The sequence below is a fragment of the Bombus bifarius genome, unplaced genomic scaffold (assembly GCF_011952205.1).
Source record: "Bombus bifarius isolate JDL3187 unplaced genomic scaffold, Bbif_JDL3187 scf7180000007978, whole genome shotgun sequence".
Lineage (NCBI taxonomy): Eukaryota > Metazoa > Arthropoda > Insecta > Hymenoptera > Apidae > Bombus > Bombus bifarius.
The window spans coordinates 2,320,026-2,340,468 of record NW_022884363.1 but is presented as its reverse complement, the minus strand read 5'-3'; the positions used below and the strand labels follow the sequence as shown (position 1 = coordinate 2,340,468).

At 30.3% G+C, this 20,443-nt stretch overlaps 3 protein-coding genes across 8 annotated transcripts; all 3 read right to left on the bottom strand.

Moving 5' to 3' along the window:
- Positions 1-551: 551 nt before the first annotated feature.
- Positions 552-4,647, bottom strand: LOC117204486 (sodium/hydrogen exchanger 8). The gene is made up of 5 exons (XM_033441928.1): positions 2,911-4,647; positions 2,646-2,815; positions 2,199-2,570; positions 1,800-2,131; positions 552-1,350 (listed from the first exon to the last, which is right to left on the bottom strand). The coding sequence occupies exons 1-5, from the start codon at positions 4,196-4,198 to the stop codon at positions 1,326-1,328; spliced, it is 2,187 nt and encodes a 728-aa protein (XP_033297819.1). The 5' UTR covers positions 4,199-4,647; the 3' UTR covers positions 552-1,325.
- A 488-nt stretch (positions 4,648-5,135) lies between these two features.
- On the bottom strand, positions 5,136-7,208 carry LOC117204488 (2-(3-amino-3-carboxypropyl)histidine synthase subunit 2). 2 transcript variants are annotated; one of them, XM_033441931.1, is made up of 6 exons: positions 7,159-7,208; positions 6,930-7,036; positions 6,339-6,672; positions 5,784-6,265; positions 5,416-5,710; positions 5,136-5,336 (listed from the first exon to the last, which is right to left on the bottom strand). In XM_033441931.1, the coding sequence occupies exons 2-6, from the start codon at positions 7,032-7,034 to the stop codon at positions 5,167-5,169; spliced, it is 1,386 nt and encodes a 461-aa protein (XP_033297822.1). In that variant the 5' UTR covers positions 7,035-7,036; positions 7,159-7,208; the 3' UTR covers positions 5,136-5,166. The 2 variants fall into 2 exon arrangements, with proteins under 2 accessions (XP_033297822.1, XP_033297823.1); XM_033441932.1 differs by having other exon boundaries at positions 7,119-7,195.
- A 2,001-nt stretch (positions 7,209-9,209) lies between these two features.
- Positions 9,210-20,106, bottom strand: LOC117204485 (mucin-17). Of its 5 annotated transcripts, none has more exons than XM_033441924.1 (16): positions 19,866-20,106; positions 18,640-19,288; positions 18,306-18,486; positions 18,140-18,220; positions 16,487-18,052; positions 16,168-16,419; positions 15,976-16,077; positions 15,661-15,765; positions 15,177-15,321; positions 12,572-15,078; positions 12,094-12,504; positions 11,773-11,976; positions 11,161-11,696; positions 10,849-11,092; positions 10,683-10,785; positions 9,210-10,601 (listed from the first exon to the last, which is right to left on the bottom strand). In XM_033441924.1, the coding sequence occupies exons 3-16, from the start codon at positions 18,408-18,410 to the stop codon at positions 9,862-9,864; spliced, it is 7,101 nt and encodes a 2,366-aa protein (XP_033297815.1). In that variant the 5' UTR covers positions 18,411-18,486; positions 18,640-19,288; positions 19,866-20,106; the 3' UTR covers positions 9,210-9,861. The 5 variants fall into 5 exon arrangements, with proteins under 5 accessions (XP_033297815.1, XP_033297816.1, XP_033297817.1 ...); XM_033441925.1 differs by having other exon boundaries at positions 9,862-10,601; positions 12,103-12,504; XM_033441926.1 differs by having other exon boundaries at positions 9,862-10,601; positions 18,140-18,196.
- Positions 20,107-20,443: the final 337 nt, after the last annotated feature.

Below are 20,443 nucleotides of genomic sequence, written 5' to 3'. Positions count from 1 at the left end.
TACTGTATTTTTTTCTTTTATCTCCATATGGCCTTTGAAATCACTAAAAAACTTTTTTCAGAATCAATGGTTTGTTATACAAACTATATATTTCGAATTATTAATATCCTTATACATTAAGTGAGATTTTAATTGTGAAAGTTATAGATTACAATTGAAAATATTTATTCCTAAATTGAGAAAATATAACTATTCGATCTAACTATATTAAAATAATCGAATTTATTAGATAAATAAAATATTACAACATAAAAAATCAAGATATGCATCCACATATTGTGATTTATAATTAGTACGATATAAAAGAAATATGAAAGTAAAATACTTTCGTAAATTGTTATTATTAAAAAATTAAAAATTGTTTTCCTGTTTTGGATATGAAATATAAGTAGTACAATCTAAAATTTATTTCGGAAACGGATCATATTATTAATTAATATTACATATAATAAAAACATATATTAAGATACAAGAAAATATATATCTTTTATATCATACAAATTAAAATATAATACTTCACACATATATATTGTATGTACAAAATGTAATCATTTTATACACTGATACTTTAATAACATAATAGGGTATTTATAAATAGTATGATCAATAGTAAGCGACCTTGTGTAAATTTAGAATTATATGCTATTATAACACTAACTGTTACAGATTTTATTGAAAAAATGGAATGTATAAATACCCTATGGTAATATATCTTTATGTATCATATATGTATATACACAGATAAAAAATATGTTATTTTATATAATTCACAAAGAACTAGTTACTTAAAAAAAATTTTAATCGTCAAACTGATATTCGCACTAAATAATTAAAATCTCTATGTCTTAGATTAATCTATATTTTTATGAAATTATACTTATACTTCCTAATAAGTATATTTTTAGTGCCATATGAATTTTATAATTCATACAAATATTTATTTTGCACGATATGCAGTATAACTATTTTATAATGTATATAATCTGTATTGTGCAGAAATTTAAATATTTTTAAAAATATCACATTTCTCATTATTACATTATATTATTTAATCATCGTTAATTAAATCAACGTGAATTAAATACTTTTTCTCGTCCATTACTTATAATATTACATAGTGATTTAAAAATTATAACTTGTAAGTTTTTAAAGATGATCAACTGTATCATTGTTAATATAATGTAGGAATTTGTTATTTTTATACTTTCTCCAATATTAATGTAATATCAATTTCTACAATATGAGTTTGCAGGTATTTTTAACTGATGAAACAACTCATAAATTTATATATAATTTACTTGATACTAAATTTACTTGATCATTAATTAATCAGACCAATCCTCGTCCTCTCTGTAAATTAATAGCAATTAATGTTTCAAAATTTTAAGTGATACCCCAACTCACCCCTCACCAACAATAAGCTTTGACAGCAAAGCAATGTTTAGATGCCATATTATCTTCATTACTAAATTTTCATAACTATATAACAATCATAAACTGTTCATTGAGGTAATAAATAATTTTTTTATTGATATACTTTCTTCTGAAATAATACCTTATTGTCGTAGAGAATATTATTTCATTGCAATATAAATCAGAAAAAAGTGAGTTACGACCTTGGATTTTAAAATATTGTAGAAGAAAAAATTAAAACTATGCTCAGAATCACAGAAAATTTGTTCGTTAAATTGTAGTGGATGTCATTATTAAGGAAAGTTCATATACATTTACAATATAAGCAGAGCAATGACAGCACATTTAGCACATCACACAAAATAAATTAAATACTTAATATAGACCCATGACTTGGACGTCTTTTGCTTTGCTTTCCATGTATTTGATTCTGATTTTCCACAGACAAATTTATATTTAATTGTGCTGTTGATGCAGTTGTTACTTCATCATCTGACTCCATTGGACTAATTCGAATGGCTTGATACCATTGATTTGTTAAATCTGTCATTTGAGATTTACAATCTTTCAGTTCTTGCTGTGTAAACCTCCTTGTGAAAAAGGGGATAAAGAATTTTAGATCCCATCTTGCAAAACCACGAATACGGGACTGAAGAAAAGATACTTCAATCTCTTCTTCTGTAAGTTCTGATAAATGTTCAGAATCTATTGTTTGTCCCTAAAATAAAAACATACACAAAATATAAATATCTTTTTTATATAAATATTTTTATATATAAACATACCCATTCTCTAGTTTTACTTAGTGAAATTTCTTTATCTTTTCTTTTCCTTCTACTATTACTCTTTTGCTTCTTTTCTGCTCTCAAAAATTTCAGTAATGGCATAGTAGAACCACCAAATATTAATGTTGTAAACAATACAATAATTAAAGTAGTGGTTATAATCACATGTCGTGTTTCATCACTAAAATCCAAATGCAATGATAAAGCATAAGAAATAGCACCACGTAAACCACTAAACCACATTATGAACATCATTTTTCTAGTAATCTGATGTTCCCGGAAACGATTTACAAGAAAAGCTAAAGGGAAGATATTTGCAGCTCTTCCAATCAGACATAGAACTATAGACCATATAACCAATGCTGGTTCAACCTACAATTGATAATCAGTATTAATATAAGATATATTATGAAAATTAAATATAAATCTTATATCATATTACTTTACCCTATGTCTGAAACTAAACAAAGCTAATCCCAGATATGCAAATACACAAGTTTCAGCAATAAACGCTAAAGTTCTCATAGTTTGTTGCATTGTAATTTGAGTAACAGTTGATAAATTGAAATGTGTATAATGTGACATTACAATCCCATTAAATAAAATTGCCATAATACCTGAAACAATTGATTATATTAAACTATTAAATTTTTTACTTATCTTAATTTATTTATTTCATTTTTATATTAAATTTAAAAATTCATGTTCATACCAGACAGTTGTATGCCTTCTGCCAAAACATAAGGTGCATAAGTAAATACCAACATAAGTCCAAATTCAAGAGAAGGATTTTTTCTGAGATCCACATGTTTAAGTAATAAAGCACTTATGAGAGCAAAAACAACTCCAATGCCAGCAGAGGCAAAAAACATAAGACAAAATCTATTTAAGCCAAGTATAATGGCTTCACTAGTAGTTGTTGCATTATTGGACTCCAACACAGATGTAGTTAATACAATTGAAATGGCATCATTTAATATAGACTCACCGAAAACTAACATATTTAATACTGGATCTACCTCTAAAGCATGAAATATAGCTACAGTAGCAACAGGATCTACTGCTGATATCAATGATCCAAATGCAAAACTTTCGACAAAACTAAGTTTATATGCTACCTGTGCTAATCCTAACAAATAAATTCCAGCTCCAATAACAAATGCAGATATTGCTGTTCCAAATATAGCAAAAACTAAAATACTACCAATATTTTGAAAGAAATTTCCTTTGTGCAAATTATATCCTGATTCAAATATAATTGGTGGAAGAAGTACGAGAAAAAATGCAGTTGGAGAAAAGGCTTCTTCTTTTCTCCAATTAGCTATATTTTGATTTGACATGAGATTTATAATCATACCAATAGCTCCCCCCAAGAAAACAATTACCACCGACTCTGGTAGGTATTGAAAATTTGTTTGTAACATAAGATGTATAAGTAAAATACCTAAAGCTAAAACACAGAGGACAAAAAATATGGACATAGAACTATTATGTTCTTCTTCTGCGGATCCCTTATCGGGTAATACTGGTTCTGCTGGCACAACTGTTGTTGTACTTGTGTTTGTTACATTACTAATATCTGGACTTTGTGATGGAATTGTGAAATCTGACATATTGTTCCCATTTTTATCATTAATAATAGTTGTAGATATTATATTAACTTTTTCTGTTGTTTGATTAATATCATGATCTGGTCGAACTGAGGTTGTAAGTACATTTTGAGATGTATTTACTGTATTTGAAGCAGTAGCATTCAATTTTAAATTGTTGCTATCAGAGTTTTCTGATGTATGCGATTCTACTGATACATCAGTACTTATCTTTGTTGGCGTGAAATGTTTTAATACGATATTTGTACTGTCCAATGTGATATTTTCGTGCTTGAGGTTAGAAACCTCTTGCGCATTTGACACTACGGCCCACACATTAAAACCAAAAAATATAATATAAATTATAAAACTTTTATATAAGAGTTTATTACTAATTGAATAAAACTTCATTTTTAAAATATTTTCGTCACTTAGATGTACATTTCTCTGGTTATGTTTAACATTGCAATGACAGCTGATTCAGATTATTTCAATATCTCGTTATGTGCTTACGTCATATATTGAACACGTGTTTCAACTTCAATCATAGACATATACAGATATACTACGCATTTCCGTAAGACGTAATGTAACACGGTCGGTAAGAGGCAGAGAAGGTAACCCAGCAATGAGAGAGCAATATTGTGACTATTCCTTTCTCTCTTTAATGGATATTTTGATGGAGGAAGAAAAGGGAAAAAATAGAGGAAGAGCTTATGTCGTAGACGGTGTACGGTGGGTCGCTCCTTTATTGTTCTCCCCACTTTTTGCACAATGCGAAAGAGAGCGCGATACTTCCCGGCGATTTCGGTACTATCTGTGCCCTTCAATGTGGTCTTCAGATCGCATATAAGAATGCGTAGTCTATCTGTCTAAGTCTATGGTTTTGACAGGGAAATTTATACAGACTCATAAAACGTAAATTAACAAAAAATGTTTCATATAAACTATAAGTTATTTTTTAATACTGTTTCAGATAAATTAATAAAGAACGCAGTAAAATTAAAAAAAATTAACTCTTTCAGGAACGAATGCTTTTTGTCATTCTTAATCAGTACATTAACGAGTGTATTTTTAATCAATTGTCAGTAATAGAAACACTTCTTATCTGATTTTTTGTAAACAGGACATAATGCATTTTTTCGAAAATAAACACATTTATCGTTTAATTAATTAACAGTTTGTCAAAATACATGGTTAAGCATAGGAAATTATAGTTTATGCAGTTATAGTTAAGCATAGGAAACATAAAGTATGTGAAAGGATTAATTATATCACTAACACTTCTGTGTAAAGATTAGAGAAATTAAACAACATTCTTTCTCTTGAAATAATAGAATATAGAGAATAGAGTATAGAAATTATTATATTTATTATGTTCATTCATTATTATCTTCTCTGGAAATCGGCTCGTTTTCATAGCAACTTGGTAATCCATAGCGGCCAATTTCTGCTGAATGTACTGCATCTTTGCCTAATCTTTGTTCAACCCCTTTCCACGATCTATTATATAAAAATTCTGCTCCTGCTTTCCCAATTGCAACAACATCTAAATCCATTAAAATAATGGTATTAAACAAAATATGCTTTATTGTAATTTGTTGATATCTTTTGAAACATGTAAATACCTGATGAATTATTAATTGCTAGAGCATTCATCTTGTCTGTACATGGAATATTTTCATCACAGTTTCTAAGTTCACCAGTAATTAAAGAAACATCTGAATCTGTTGATGGCTTAAAATCAACATAATTCACTCCTCCAGGAAGTATTTGTCTAAAATCCATACAATATTGTGTATAACATTCCCTTGAACTATTAAATGCCAATTCTACTTCATAAGGCATTAATAGTGGCTTTAAGAATTCTCTAGAATCAAATATTTCATTTTCGGGGCATGTTATTGCAACAAAAGCATCGATCTGGAAAGATAAAATACATTGTTACCCATATTAGCAATGTATTTAATACTTCAAGTAACATTATTCAACATACCTCAGGAAAATTAGCAAGTTTTGTTGGATTTATTTTACCAACACTTAAAATATAAGATTTTTTCTTTTTTTCTTTTATGGTGTTTTTAACCATTGTTATTATTTTAAGATAATCTTTAATACCTAGAGTAGCCACAACTATACCAACAACTCTAGCATCTTTTAATTTCTCAACTACAAATCTTCTTCTTTTTAACCATGGTGTATTTAAAATTTCATATTCAACAACGCTATTATTTTCAAAATAGTACCATTTTTTTGCAGAGATTGTCATTGCTAATCTAGTAAATGTGTTTCCACCATTTCCCAAGAAAAATGCTATATAATCTTCTATTTTAGATTCCTTATCTAATTTAAAACATCTACCTAAGATTATCGTAGATGCATCATCTTTGACATCTGTGAATTCTACATTAGAGATACAGTTTAATGAAGTAAAGATTAAATTCTTATAAACAGCATTTAATATTTTATATATCTTTTCTGAAATAGAAATATATTTGTAAAAGTAATTGAATACATTAAATAAACATTTTTTTAGATTTAAGAAACTTACCAATTTTATGTGCATAAGCAATATCATAAAAAAATAAAATTTTTTCAGTCTGATCCACAAAATTTAATTTAAATTTACTAATAAGTTCTGATATATCAATTTCTTGTTTGGGTAACACATGAAACACAGGTAAACGAGTAGTTGGATTTAGACAAGCGTGACCAAAATGTATTATGCTATCAGCATTAATATGCTGAGCAGCTATTTCATCAACACAACAACTACCATAAGAAGTATCTCCCAAAATATATACTTTCTTGTTGATACAGTTTTCCAAACGTAATGCAATTTCTACTGAATCTGGTAAAAGGTTATCAGGAAATTGTAGGCAGACCTAGAAATATAGAACAGTTATCAGACCGATATTTGTAGTATGTATTTATAATTATGAACTTGACTGCTTTCAATTGTAAATATATTCATGAAATATTATTGTATATGTCAATATAAGGACAGATACATCTAACCTCCAAATCGTGTTTTTAGCCTATTGGAACTATAGAAGAAAGTTAAATATTTTATTAAAATTATATTATATGTCATATATTTCTAATTAATAAGACAACTATCACAGAAATAAAAGACTCAAACCTTATTTAAATTATGCTCATTAATCCATTTACCACATTTTGCTACCTCGTAAGAATCATCTTTACTAGTATCGTTCATTTTGTCTTCTATATTTCTATTAGTCATTTCTGAAATTATATCATTTCATATACTAATACACTAAATTGTACATAATAAAAATTGTTTACAAACAAATACATTTACATATACCATAAATCTATGAACGTGTTGCATACACATGTATTCACACCTATTGTTAGTACTTAAATCACGTACGCTTATACAACATGAAAAATCTGTATAGATTATATTCACCTATGTATACTGTATACATTACATACTTAAAATGTAATAATATTCACAAAGATAATTATAAATTTGAAGCTCTTTACAACAATTCTTGCATACGTCTAATTTTTTAATTATTCAAATTATTTATTAAATACTTTTTTGATGTCTTATTATGGTTTTAATTTTATAATATATATTTTTAATTTAACTTACCTGTAAAGTTTTTTTTATATATTCTTTATAAATAAAGAAATGATATATTTTTAATAAAATTGCAACTCACTAAAAATTAAATGTCAATGTTACTGAAGTTCTATGAGTTGAAATATTATATTAAGTTTTATAATTAAATTTGGTAATATTTTCATATATCCAATTGATGTTATTTCATTTCTATTAATTCAACAATTTTACATAACTAATAATTAAATACTTTAAGATATCCATTAAAATAGTCTGAAATAATTTTGATAATATACATCTACAAGTAGAAAGCATTAATTTGAGACATGTTAGAAGCTAAATAGTGTGTACTGTAATACAATTCCAACTAATTTTGTAATCTGTGGGATATATTAGAATATAGATACACGTAAAAAACATGTAATTTAATATAAATTTTATGTGCCTCTATTAAAATACTATATAATCCTGACAAGATAAAAAAGTTGACTGAACATTATCTTAAAAGGCACCTAAACTTGTGATTGAAATCAATATTTCCATAATATTAGGAGAGGAATTGTCCACTACAAGATATTCATGATATTCAAAATCATGTAATTGATAATGCTAATTACATTTTATCATATTAACCACTTGACTTCACTCTCGTCAGGCATCTCACATTACTGTGTAAGCTTTTTAGTATTAGAAATCGAATATTCTGCTGCAAACTGAAATTTTAATTATAGACAAGGATAAAAATATTTTCATACACATACTTGTGAAATATCGGCAATTTATTAGGATCAAAAGAACTATAGCATATCCAAATTTTAAAATCTTTGAAGAATTCATTAAGTCACGATTGCCGTCGAGAGTGTAATTGATATTATGTACAAATGATTATTTCTTATTGTAATACATTACATAGTTTTGCTTGATTCTCTGTATATATGTCAGTCTTGGATTGCTTTTGCCAAAAACATTTCATTGCCTCTGTGTATAGAGAGCTATCATGAAGTTTTGTGGGAAAAGGATGTAAAAATACAACCATGTAACTAAATCTTTGTTGCAAAAGCACTGCTGGTGATAATAAGTTATTCTTTTAATGTATGATCTTCAGAAAATGATTAAATCAGACCATAATCTTGTATGTATAACATACTGATTAAGAAATCTGCATTATGTAACATGTTAGCATTGATCGAATAAAAATTACAAGTCAGGTGTACATATAAGATATATTAGTCATCAACTATGTAGAAAATAAAAAGGCACATATAGAAAGATTTGTTTTTTAAATCTTATTCACCGGTCATCTACTGTTTATTTAAAATGTCACCAACATGTAATTACCCTTTTTCCACACATGTGCTCTCTACACATGTACTCATTTACTCAGATCTATTGTGATTTCATGTGATGACAAAAAACTTGTAAAATACTATATCTACTTAAAAAATGTCTATCTGTTTGATTTTGCATTGTAACATTTAAGACTGCATATACATTAAATAGAAATAAATTCAAATTATCATAGAAATTTTTGTGTTCCCTTTTCACCTTATATATCATTTGCCTTTTGTTTTCATTGTCTTCCATTTCAGTCTCTTAAATCACTACTTTCTCTTTATACCATACATTCTCTTCATCAATGTAGTTGATGGTATTGACAATAATAATTGTAATAATAATATAATAATAATAATAATGATAATAGTAATGATAATGATAATAATATTAATGACAATTATAATGATAATAATAATAATAATAATAATCATAATAATAATAATAATACAATTATAATTCTGAGAATGTGAATCTCAATAACAATAATACAAATAATACCAATAATAATAATAATAATATTAATACACATTAAAAATGTATGTACAATTTACCGACCCAGTTTTAAGTATCTGTAAGATTTTTCTACAAGTACTACGGACAAAGTGGAATAAGTTGTTTTAAATAATTACTTTTTACAAAATTACATTACAAAGTGGCAGATTCAAAAATCTGAGCGAATTAACTATTTATTTTACTATCTAGCTATTAAACTATTTGTCTATCTATCCACATGTACAGCTGCTAAATTTAGGTAAACGCGATGGCTTTATTACAGCTAAACTACTGGAAAGTATACTTGTTTTTATATTATGAGTAGTTATTGCCATTGCAGACAAAAATTTTTGACAAATTTTGGAGAAGTATACAAAATTGGATAATCCAGATAGTCGTTTTAATTTATGTATAAATGAAATTAAAATTGTAGGATTTGTACAAATAACTTAGCAACAATTTGCAGGATTTCAAATATGCATTGCCAAAGATAATGTCGCATTCTTAATATCAAACATAGTTTTTATATTATTCACATAACCACAAAAAAATCACCAAAAAAATGTCTAGTTCTTAAAAATTTTTTAAACGAACAATTAGCATGATGTTCACCATTAACTTCACTTGTTTAACATACTTTATTAAAGGAGGGTCACGAGCCTAAAATGCTGCGGACTGCTTGGTCAAGCACTGTGTCCTTTGATTCACTGGATTGTGATGCACTGTTACCACTACTGCCAGATAATGTATTTGTAGGACGTTTTTTAAGATTAAGAATGCTATCAATGGCAGATTGTACCTGTGCGGTAATGTCATCATGTTCATTACCATTTCCACTTTCGGTTGTTACTTGAAGAGAGCCTGGACATTGAGTTTGAGAATGTAAGGCCAGTCCATCTAGGCTGTCTGTATCTTCTAACAAATCTCGCTCGAGATCAGTAGCACTATTCCAACGTTTTTCAAAATCTGGAGTACTATCCTGTTCACAATTGTCCTTTATAACTGCGTTTTGAACTCCAGAAATACTCGTACTTGGTACAGTAGTACGACATTCACCATTTGCTCGTGTTCTTTCAGTTTTTGATGACCTTGTAACAGCCACAGCACATGCACTATTACTACCACTATTATTTATATTTTTACATTTAAACGAGTCTGTGGTAGATGGATATACACCAAGTTCTTTTTGTATTTCTACCCACTCATCATAATCACCACTAGTGCAATTTGTTGATTTAAGCATTGGTTTACATTCCATTTCATCACTTAGAAAGTCATCTTCTAACTCACGTTTTACAGATACATTAGTTAATGTTGGTGATAATTTCTCTTCTTCTGTAAGACCAGGTTCAACCTTTGGCACTAATGGCTTCTCTTCTTTTTTGAACTCTTCTATAAAATAAATACAAGAAAAAGATTATTATAATAAATAACATAACAGAAGAAATTTATTCATTAATATATTAACTTTACCATTAACTTTAGCCTCTTGTTCTCGTAACCTATTTAATATACTTTGTTCTTCAGCAACAAAAGTTCTATCAATCATCATCAATTCCGACGTCCTCACTTCTCGCTGTAAGTTTAAATTAAGTGATTATTAAAATTTTAAGAATAAAATTACATATTTTTAACATACCATACTCTCCATCAGAAGAAGATACGTGTACTTGTTCATCATAGAATTGAATTTTGATAGTAAATGTTTGGCTGTTTCTTCAAACATCTCATCAGCTTTTGCCAAGTCCTTAGAACTAAGTACTTGCTCATTTAAACAATGATACCGTACAAGACGTTTACAAGCATCACGCTTACTCAAAAATGGAGTGTTTACATCTGGATTTATCGCACCGTTTTGATCAATTTTCAATTGTTGCTCTAATCTGTAAATATAAAAATAAAGATATATTCGTATGCGTATCATTATATTAAAATAAAAGATTATACTTACAAATCACTACGATTAATTTGTCTGCAAATTGGACTGGATGCAGGTCTTTTTATACCTTGTCTTGGACTTACTAAAGGACTTGAATTGTTGTTGGGACTAACGGTTTGTTTATTGGGATTACCACTGGTATTTACAGGACTTTGAATTCTTTGTGGTCCTTTGCCAATCACTCTAGGTGAGGCCACCTGTCCTGCAGGTGATCCACTTTGAACTTGTATTTGAATAGGTGAAGAAAGTTCTTGTTTAACAGGACTTGACATTTGTATATTTGGTTTTATGTCTAATGGGTCTGTTTGACATTGGGTTGATTGTTGCATTCCCATTTGTTGTGTTTGGACTGAAGGTGATTGTTGTGCGTTACTCTGTACAGTAGCTACAGAGGTAATTGGTGGTGAAAAAATTTGCATATTGGCAGAGGACGGACTCAATATCTGATTTCCATGATTTTGATAAATCTTGTGCTGTTTTGTGTGCGTTTGGTGTACATTTTGATTATTTTGTTGTACACATTGTTGTCCTTGCACATTCTGTGATATCTGTAAATTTCACCAATAAGTCATCAATAAAAACATAAATGAAAATTCAATTATGATATAAAAAATTATTATATACCGAAAGGTTATTCATATAACTGTTAGATGAATTATTCTGTACCGTCGAAGATGTACTTGGATTCAAGCTTTGTGAAGTTACCACAGTAGTAGATGGTTGTGTTTGAGTTTGTACAGCTGATGTCTGATTTTTATACGAATTCTGGGATATTATATTTGGTGCCATTGTTGAAACTGCATTCATACTAAAACCCGTTTCTGTACCCTATATAAAATAAAATTGCATAGCATTATACATTCTTTTTACATTACTTTACACTTTTTACATTATAAGTTACTACAAACTTTTTGCTTTTTGTATTAATAATATAACAAGACTTACACTACTAACGTGATGTGTTGAAGCACCGATAACCTTTCCACTTGCCACAATTTTTGCTTGGTCTTGATATAACTTTGTTAAAACGGTTTGATCTGGTTGTGAACCCGGTTTACGAGTTAATATAACTTGTATTTGAGATTGTATATTTTTTAATAATTGCTGTTTTTGAGCAGTAAGTTGAATAGTCTGTACTCTTTGAACCATTTGACCATTTGAAGGAACTGATAAATGATTTCCAGGAGAAGATGGAAGTACAGGACCATTTGTAATAATTTGAGAAGATTCACTCTTAATTGGATTTGTACTTTGAGACACTACAGTGTTTATTTTGTTAGAATTATCAACTTTCTGAAGATTAGTTGTATTTGTTGAAATCATTGTCGGGCGGGGAACCGTAATTGTTTTTGTCACCTGTTATTATATTAAATTAACAACAAAAAGGAGACTGAATAGAAAAATGGAAAAAACCTACACATACCTGGGTATTTCCAGAATTTTGAGTAGTAACAGCAGTTTTTGTTCTTTTAATAATTTTTGTCTTCTTTGGCTGGTTGTTACCTAAATTTCTGATTTGCTGTTGATTTAGATTGTCAATAAATTGACTAGGAAAACTAGAATTTTGAATTTGTATATGTTGCGGCATTTGCGAAGGAGCAGCTTGTACTACAATATTCTGTATATTATTTTGAATTGTAGGAGCTCCACCAGAACTATTTACAATTATTTGACTCGTTGGAGTATTGATTTGTACACCTTGTAAATTCTGATTATTTGCATCTGGCTCACCGATCACTATTTTCTGAGTTTGGTTTTGATTTTGTACCTGATTAGTTGCATTTAATTGTCCTGCTAAAAATTGTTGCAACAACTGTTGACTGATTAATTGCATTTGTCCGTTTGCATTTGCAATTAATAACTGTTCATTAGGATTTAAATTACTTAATGCATTTAAAATTTCAGGAGTAATTTTTGGTGCATTATTTAATATATTATTTGTTGTTGAATTAAGCATTGTTGCAGTTTGGGTTTCTACTTTCTGAGATTCATTTTGCTGCATAGCATTAGGAGGTGGAGCATTTGTAATCAGAATATTTTGATGTTGATTATTTTGCTGCGTATTTAGTCCTTGTTGTATAGCATTAACCGTATTCTGGGATTCAAAATGATGCGTATTCACAGAAGAAAATGTGTTTGCTGCAACAACTTTTTGTTGTTGTACATTAACGTTTTGTTGTTGTACATTTACATTTTGTTGCTGTACATTTACATTTTGTTGTACACTTGTATTATGCAAAATAGCAGATGTATTTTGTTGTTGCATACTCGTAATAACATTTTGCTGTGCATGAGTTAAATCACCAATGGCAGACTGCAAATTTTGTTCAATGTTTTGTACATTACTAGATGCATTTTGCTGTAAAACATTAATTGTATTTTGTTGAATACTAGAATGTTGTTGCAAAACATTCATAGCATCATGCTGCATTGCGGTATTGCAAGAACTTTGTTGTTGTAACATGTTTAAAGAATTATGTTGAGCATTTGATCCAGAAGTTTGAAGATTTTGTTCAAAAACTTGTTGGACATTCTGCGTTTGTACAGTCTGTGCTGTTATTTGCTGATGTTGATTATGCTGATATATTGGTGTTTCTTGTTGCAGTGTTATTGATTCCTGCTGATGACTTTGATTACTTTTTGTCACTATGTGTTCATTTTGTACAGTTAAATTATTTGGTAAGGATTTTTGAACATGAGCAGCACTCTGAGATATTTTATTTAAATTTTGTCGCACATTAGTAGTAACACAAGCATTTGTAAGTCGCACTTGACTAGATTTCTGTGCAGAGACATTAGAATTTTGTTGATTAGTAGTCGTTTGACTTGTATTAGTCAATCGAGAATTTTGTACACTGAATGTAGTACACGAAGGTTTTGTTGCTAAAACATCAGAAGTTAGAACATTACTGTTTGGTTGTGGAAGGCTAGAATTAGATGACTGATTAGCTTTTGTTGTTGGTGTGAGATTTTGTACATTAATATTTTTCGATGCTTGCATATCCAATGTTTGTAGAGATACAAGATTGTTTTGAACACAAACATTTAACACAGGACTGGATTCTTGAGGAACATTTACACTTTTCTGTTGATTGTTTGATTTCGAGCATACTTGCACATGCTGTGGACTAGTAGCACAAGTAACACTTTGTGGAGCTGCAGAACTTACAGTAGTAGTAACCGCTGAAACACTGGATGATAAAGGTGATTTAACGAATTTTTGTCTCTGTAGCACAGTACTTTGTGTAGATTGTGTCGTCGTTTGTGCTTGTCCAAGAAGATGAGAAATAATTGGTGAATTTTGTCCACCACCTTGTGTTAATGATCGTATCAGTGCTTGAGCAGTAGCTTGATCCATTTCAGGCTGATTTAGTTCTGGTGTACGGTGTAAAACAACTCTTCCATCTTCTCCAAGAGCAAATCGTAATTGCCCTTGTACATTCTGCACAGGCATCTGAAGTTGGGCAACAAGTTGGCTATTAAATGTCTGAGATGCAGACGTTTGTGTGTTCGTTGTATTTGGTGCAGGTACTTGTATCAAATTCTGAGCAGAACTGGTAGGTATTGTAGGTACTTGAGATGAAAGTTGTCCCAGGTTTTGTCCCGAACTTGATTCAACTTGAACTTGACAAGAAACATCTGATTCAGTTGTAAGATCAGTATCAAAAATATCATCATCATCTCCAATTCCTGATATTTTCATTATACTAGCAAGATCCAGTCTTGGTGGTTCATCATCTTTCCGTTTTGCTTTCTTTTTCTTCTTTGCTTTTTTCTTAGGAGGTGGTAATAAAGTTTGCTCAACAACAGCTTGCGTACATGGAGTGTTACCAGTATTGGAACCTGAACCTACTTGTGAAATTTGTGGCTGAGGGCTTTGTACCATTGCATTTTGAATCACTATGGAATTACTAGTCCCTGAATTAGCAGCTATATTAAAAAATAAATAATTTTAATATAAATATTTTTTAACTCTTTTATAGAAAAATATATTTAAACAAATTTTCAAGTATATTATAAACACTTACGAGGTGCAGGACTAGAGGGAGTATGTCTAATTACTGGAGATGCAGCTGGAGGAAAACCATTAGGTACAGCAAAAAATGTAGGTGTAATGCCTTGTAACTGCATACCTTGTGCTGTGACGACTCTTACTAACTGCTGTTGTGTTAGCTATAAAAAAAAAAAAGAAACAGATTTATACAAGAACATATTTCTTCCACTATATTAACAAAAAAAATTGTCTTCCTAATTTTGTTCATGTTATTATCCTAATATATTTTTCAATATTGTAATATTATTTACACTAAAGTAACTTATCTGAAACTTGCAAAGATGCTACATATAAAACATAAAACACATATAAGATCCAACTGTTGATATAGCATGTAAAAATGTTGATGAACTTAAGTAATATTTAAAATGACATATAAAAATAAATTCATAAAGTATTAAGTAAGCAATGATTGTGAACATGATGAAGTTGAATGGCTGAATGGATGAAACCATCACCTGTGCAGTATGTGTTTGTTGCTGGGCGCTTGCTGGCGTTCTTAGTATGAGCTGAACACCACCTGGTTGTTGCTGTACAATAACGGGTCCGGTTGACGGCAAAACCTATGTATGAAATGTGATAAACATATGAAGCACAAAGCAGATATTTGTGACACTAAAATGCATGTAAGCTCTTACAATAGATATCAAGCATATTAAAAATATTTCATATAATATTGATAACTGCTAAAACAGGCACAATGTGTAAACTTTTAAATGATCACATAACAAAGAGACATGCACATGATGAATATCTTAAACAGATGTTATTACCTGATTTAACAGTAGACCTTGTGCTGTTGGTATCATTGTAGCTGTTGTAGGATTTGGTTGTGGTCCAGCAAGAACTAACTGTGGCTGAGTTTGTTGTGTCACCTTATAATAATTCAATATTTCATGTTTTAATAGAAATAAATAATGTCTCTAAGATATTTCGAATAGAATAGACATTTCAAAATATATTACTTGATTTGTAATTGTAGTATTAACACGTTGTTGTTTTTGTTGTGATCCAGCAGCTTGTTGATTTGGAGGTTTTGGTAAAATTTGTGGTGGCTGTTTTGCCGGTTTAGTCGCAGCTATTTGAATTTGTTGATTTCCAATTAAATGCGTCCTAGTAACCAACTGTGTTGGTGTTGATTGATACCCCTGTGGTGTACCATGAATTATTTGCAATACTTGCATGCCTTGCTGAAGTATTGGTGTATTGGGTCTAACCTGGAAATGAAATAAATGTTTGTGTTCAACTTTTTTTTATTTTACATTAATGTAAGTTGCTTCTTACCACAGGTGGACCAGGACTCCCACCAGGTGCTGGACTTCTGTTGTTCAGAGAGTTATTTCCACTTAACAGATGAGGACTTTTTGCAGGAGGATATGGACTAAGTACAGGACTCTGTATTTGGCTAACACTCATTGGACTCTGCATTGGACTTTGCATTTGTATATTAAAATTATTATTTGATGTCGATGTTCCAACAGGACTTGGACTATTTCTATTAGATTGTATTGAGTTTGATGCTGGACTTCTAAGTAATAGTCTGTTAGGACTAGGGCTTGGTGTAGGTGGTGCAATATTAGATGCTGGACTTTTTAATGGTATTGAAAATGGACTGCTTGGAGAACTAATATTTTGACTTTGAATGTTCTGCATAGATTTTACAGTATTTATTGTACTGACCACATTTGATGGCTGAGATGAGCCCGTTAATGTTACTGATGAACTTAAACCAGGGTTAATTCCCTGTGAATACTGTCGCTGAGGTTGAAATCCAGTTGTCTGAGAAGAACTTAAAGAAGAAGTATGGCTCAGTGACATATTCGGTTCGTTTGATGCAGATATATGCTGCACATTAGATGTTGATACATTAGATAAATTTGAGTGCATTGTACCAAGATGTGGAATATTTGTAGTGAGATTCACGTTTGAAGCGTGATTCACATTTGCTGTGGTTGAATGAATTGGTTCGCTGGAAGTGCTCGTGAATATACTGGAACTTGTCAAGGTACCGGTATTTGACATTTGTGAAATAGTAGAAACGTTTGAATTCGGGTGCTGCGATATAGCAGAACTTGGTACATGTGCAATATTTGACCCAACAATGTGTGGTGCAATGCTTTGTATACTTTGTATGGCTTGGAATGGAAATTGTGTACTGCTGGAATTTAGACTAGTTTGAGTCAATCCAGTTGTTAAAGCATTAATAGGTCGATTGAGACCTTGATTTATACCAGAATTTATACTGGTAGTAGTTAAATTTGTATTTATATTTGGGGTAATAGCAGTTAAGCCAGATACACCAGAGCTTGGGGATGTAAAGTTTGTGCTCAAACTGGTAACATTCTGGTTTATGTTTGAATTTAAACTTGTCAAATTCTGATTTACATTGGTAATTCCAGTATTCACACTGGGCAATCCAGAATTTATATTTGTTGAATTTAATGTATTGAGCCTATTAATTCCAGTATTTATACTATTTATATCCTGTCCCAAACCAGATAAACCATTATTAATACTGTTTGAACCAATATTTGAAGTTAAATTTGAGTTTATGGTATTCAAGTGATTGAGGCTAGGATTTATTGTAGTTAGTCCTGTATTTATACTTGGCAGGCCCAAATTGAGCAGAGGATTTGATGTAGTGATAACATTAGATGTGAGGGATGTAAGGCTAGTATTTAGAAGTGATAGTGGCAATCCCATATTAAGGCCCACCCCAAAAGTGGGGGTGGCCGGGGGTAGGCCCATACCAGTCCCCGAGGGATTTATGGTACCCTGATTTAAATGGTTTAACTGGTTTACATATACTATATGGTTCCCAGTCGTTGACCTATTTCCTTGGTCTTGCGGCTGTAAGATTTTGTAATAGAAACAAATATTACTTACTTACTTTAATGATATATCTTTCCAAATAAATATATATTTTTAATTACTTACATTGTTTGATGTTTGTTGCAAAGCAAATGTCAATGACTGGCCACTCGAATTTTGAGCCTGCAATTGTTGTAACTGTTGTAACTGAAATAAATTGCAGTAAAAATATGATACTAAGTATTATATGAATTTTAGAGTATCATTGAAGGTTTATTTAAAAAGTTCATACTTGCTGATGTGTCAAAACAGCAACAGGATTGTTACGCCGAGCAGTCGGGGAGGTTGTAGAGGATACTGAGTCCCCGAGAAGAGGGCGTGACTGAGGCTGCTGCATGCCCACGCAGCCCCTCTTTACTCCGGGCAGCGTCTAGCCACCTTTTCAGCTTATCTATGTTTGTTTCTATATACCCCTATATATTTGTAAGACATTATGAAAGTTATTAACTAAAATCAAGATAATAATAACTAAATTTAATATAAATATATAGCTATATAAAATTATACATAATTTCATATTTTAAGTTTTTAATAAATGTTGTATGTAAACCAATTGCAGAACTTACCACTCATAAATTACAACTCAATGACAGTAGAAGACTGTATTTGCGCTACGGCGCCATTCAACGCGTCTGCGACCTACGTCTCCTATTCCTGTCATGCATGTAACTTCTTACTTCATCTGTTGTTTAGGCAATACCCTTTTATGTTTTCAAAATATGTTTATTTACATGGATTGTTGATATTAGTTTTTAATATCACACTTTAATGTTACCCATGTTTTTATATTAATTTCTTGTATATAGTAGGTAGTTCTTCTTCGAACTACATTATCCATTAAAGAATAATTGCACAACTGCATTTTGAAAGTACTCTGACTTATCTTTAAAGCACATTTGTTGCAAAATTACATCCATGTATAAACACAATTGAACTACATTTTTCCATGACATAACATCAGAATTTGGGCATATAAAACAATTTTATCACTTTACAAATACTATATTCTGTATTATCCCAATTTATCAAATAACATTTAATAGATATCCTTTAGTAATCCATAGATATTCTTTAGTAATGTTTAAAGCACTAATATCAAGTCATTTTACATTTGAACTACAAACATAGTTCAGAACTGTTTCAAGTTTGGTGTTGTTTAAAAATGTCACATACACTACACTTATGGCTTCACAGATTCTATATTTAATTTGCACCCTGTAACATGTAAACAATATTCAATTAGTCATTGTAGATAGAATAACACTTTATAGTTTCATTCGAATAGCGTTACTTCTTTCGAATTTGCACTAAACTATTAATATTTAAGTTTGTTAGAACTTGTACTATAGAACAAAATACATAATACTACTGGGTAATAATGTCATGTACACTATGTCAGGAATCATGACAATTTTATGACACAATAACACTTGCATGTACAAGTAACCATTTTAAAGTGGAAAAAAAGTTTTGTAGAAAAATTCGACAGCTGGAAGCATATTTTGAGGTTATAACTTGCGCGCCTGTGTGCAAGCATACGTGCCACACAAGCCACTTACACGCATACAAGGGTCGCATACATCTCACTCTCACTTATAGGTACCAGCGGCGCGCGGATGCACACAACAAAAGCCCAACTGACAAGGCGTAAACAAAAGAAAAAGCAACCATCTGTGAAAAATTTTTCGGTTCGAATAGCTGAGAAACCCAAAGAAGGTATCCTGGATACAACTATTTCATATTGACGCGGAAAAATGCGAATAGCGTCGTGATGAAAAATTGTCAATATTACCTCCGCGAACGCGGTTTTGCCACCCGTGTTTTCTTCTCGCGATTTTACGTTTTTTCACACTTCTTTTTGCATGATTTTAGTTCTAGGCACAAAATTTTATTCTTTTACAAACAGAAACAATATAGATTAGGTACATAAGAGGAAAAATTCTACTTAAAATAATAAACTTCTCTGGTACACGACAGTTTCATGTACGCGTTACACTATTCGGTGGCAACGGCCATCATGTATTTGTCAAGGCTGCCATTAGCACAAGTCTATAAAATCCCAGAGCTTTTACCATTGGCGACACCTCGGTTATGGTACTGTAACTTTTTGCAGCACCCATTTAGCAAAATCTTTATCCTGATTGGCCAATATTTTACTTATGACCAATCAGTAAATAGAAAGTGTTGATGATCTTAATATGATAGCTTTTTCAAGATTTTAAACAATACAGATTCGCTAAACATTTTTATTCAATTATATCATAAGTACTTAGTAAACTCGACAATTATTATTATGAATAAGTGATTTTTGAAATTATTTGCCAACGCATTTACATTATGTATATACATAACGTAATGTAATACATAAAT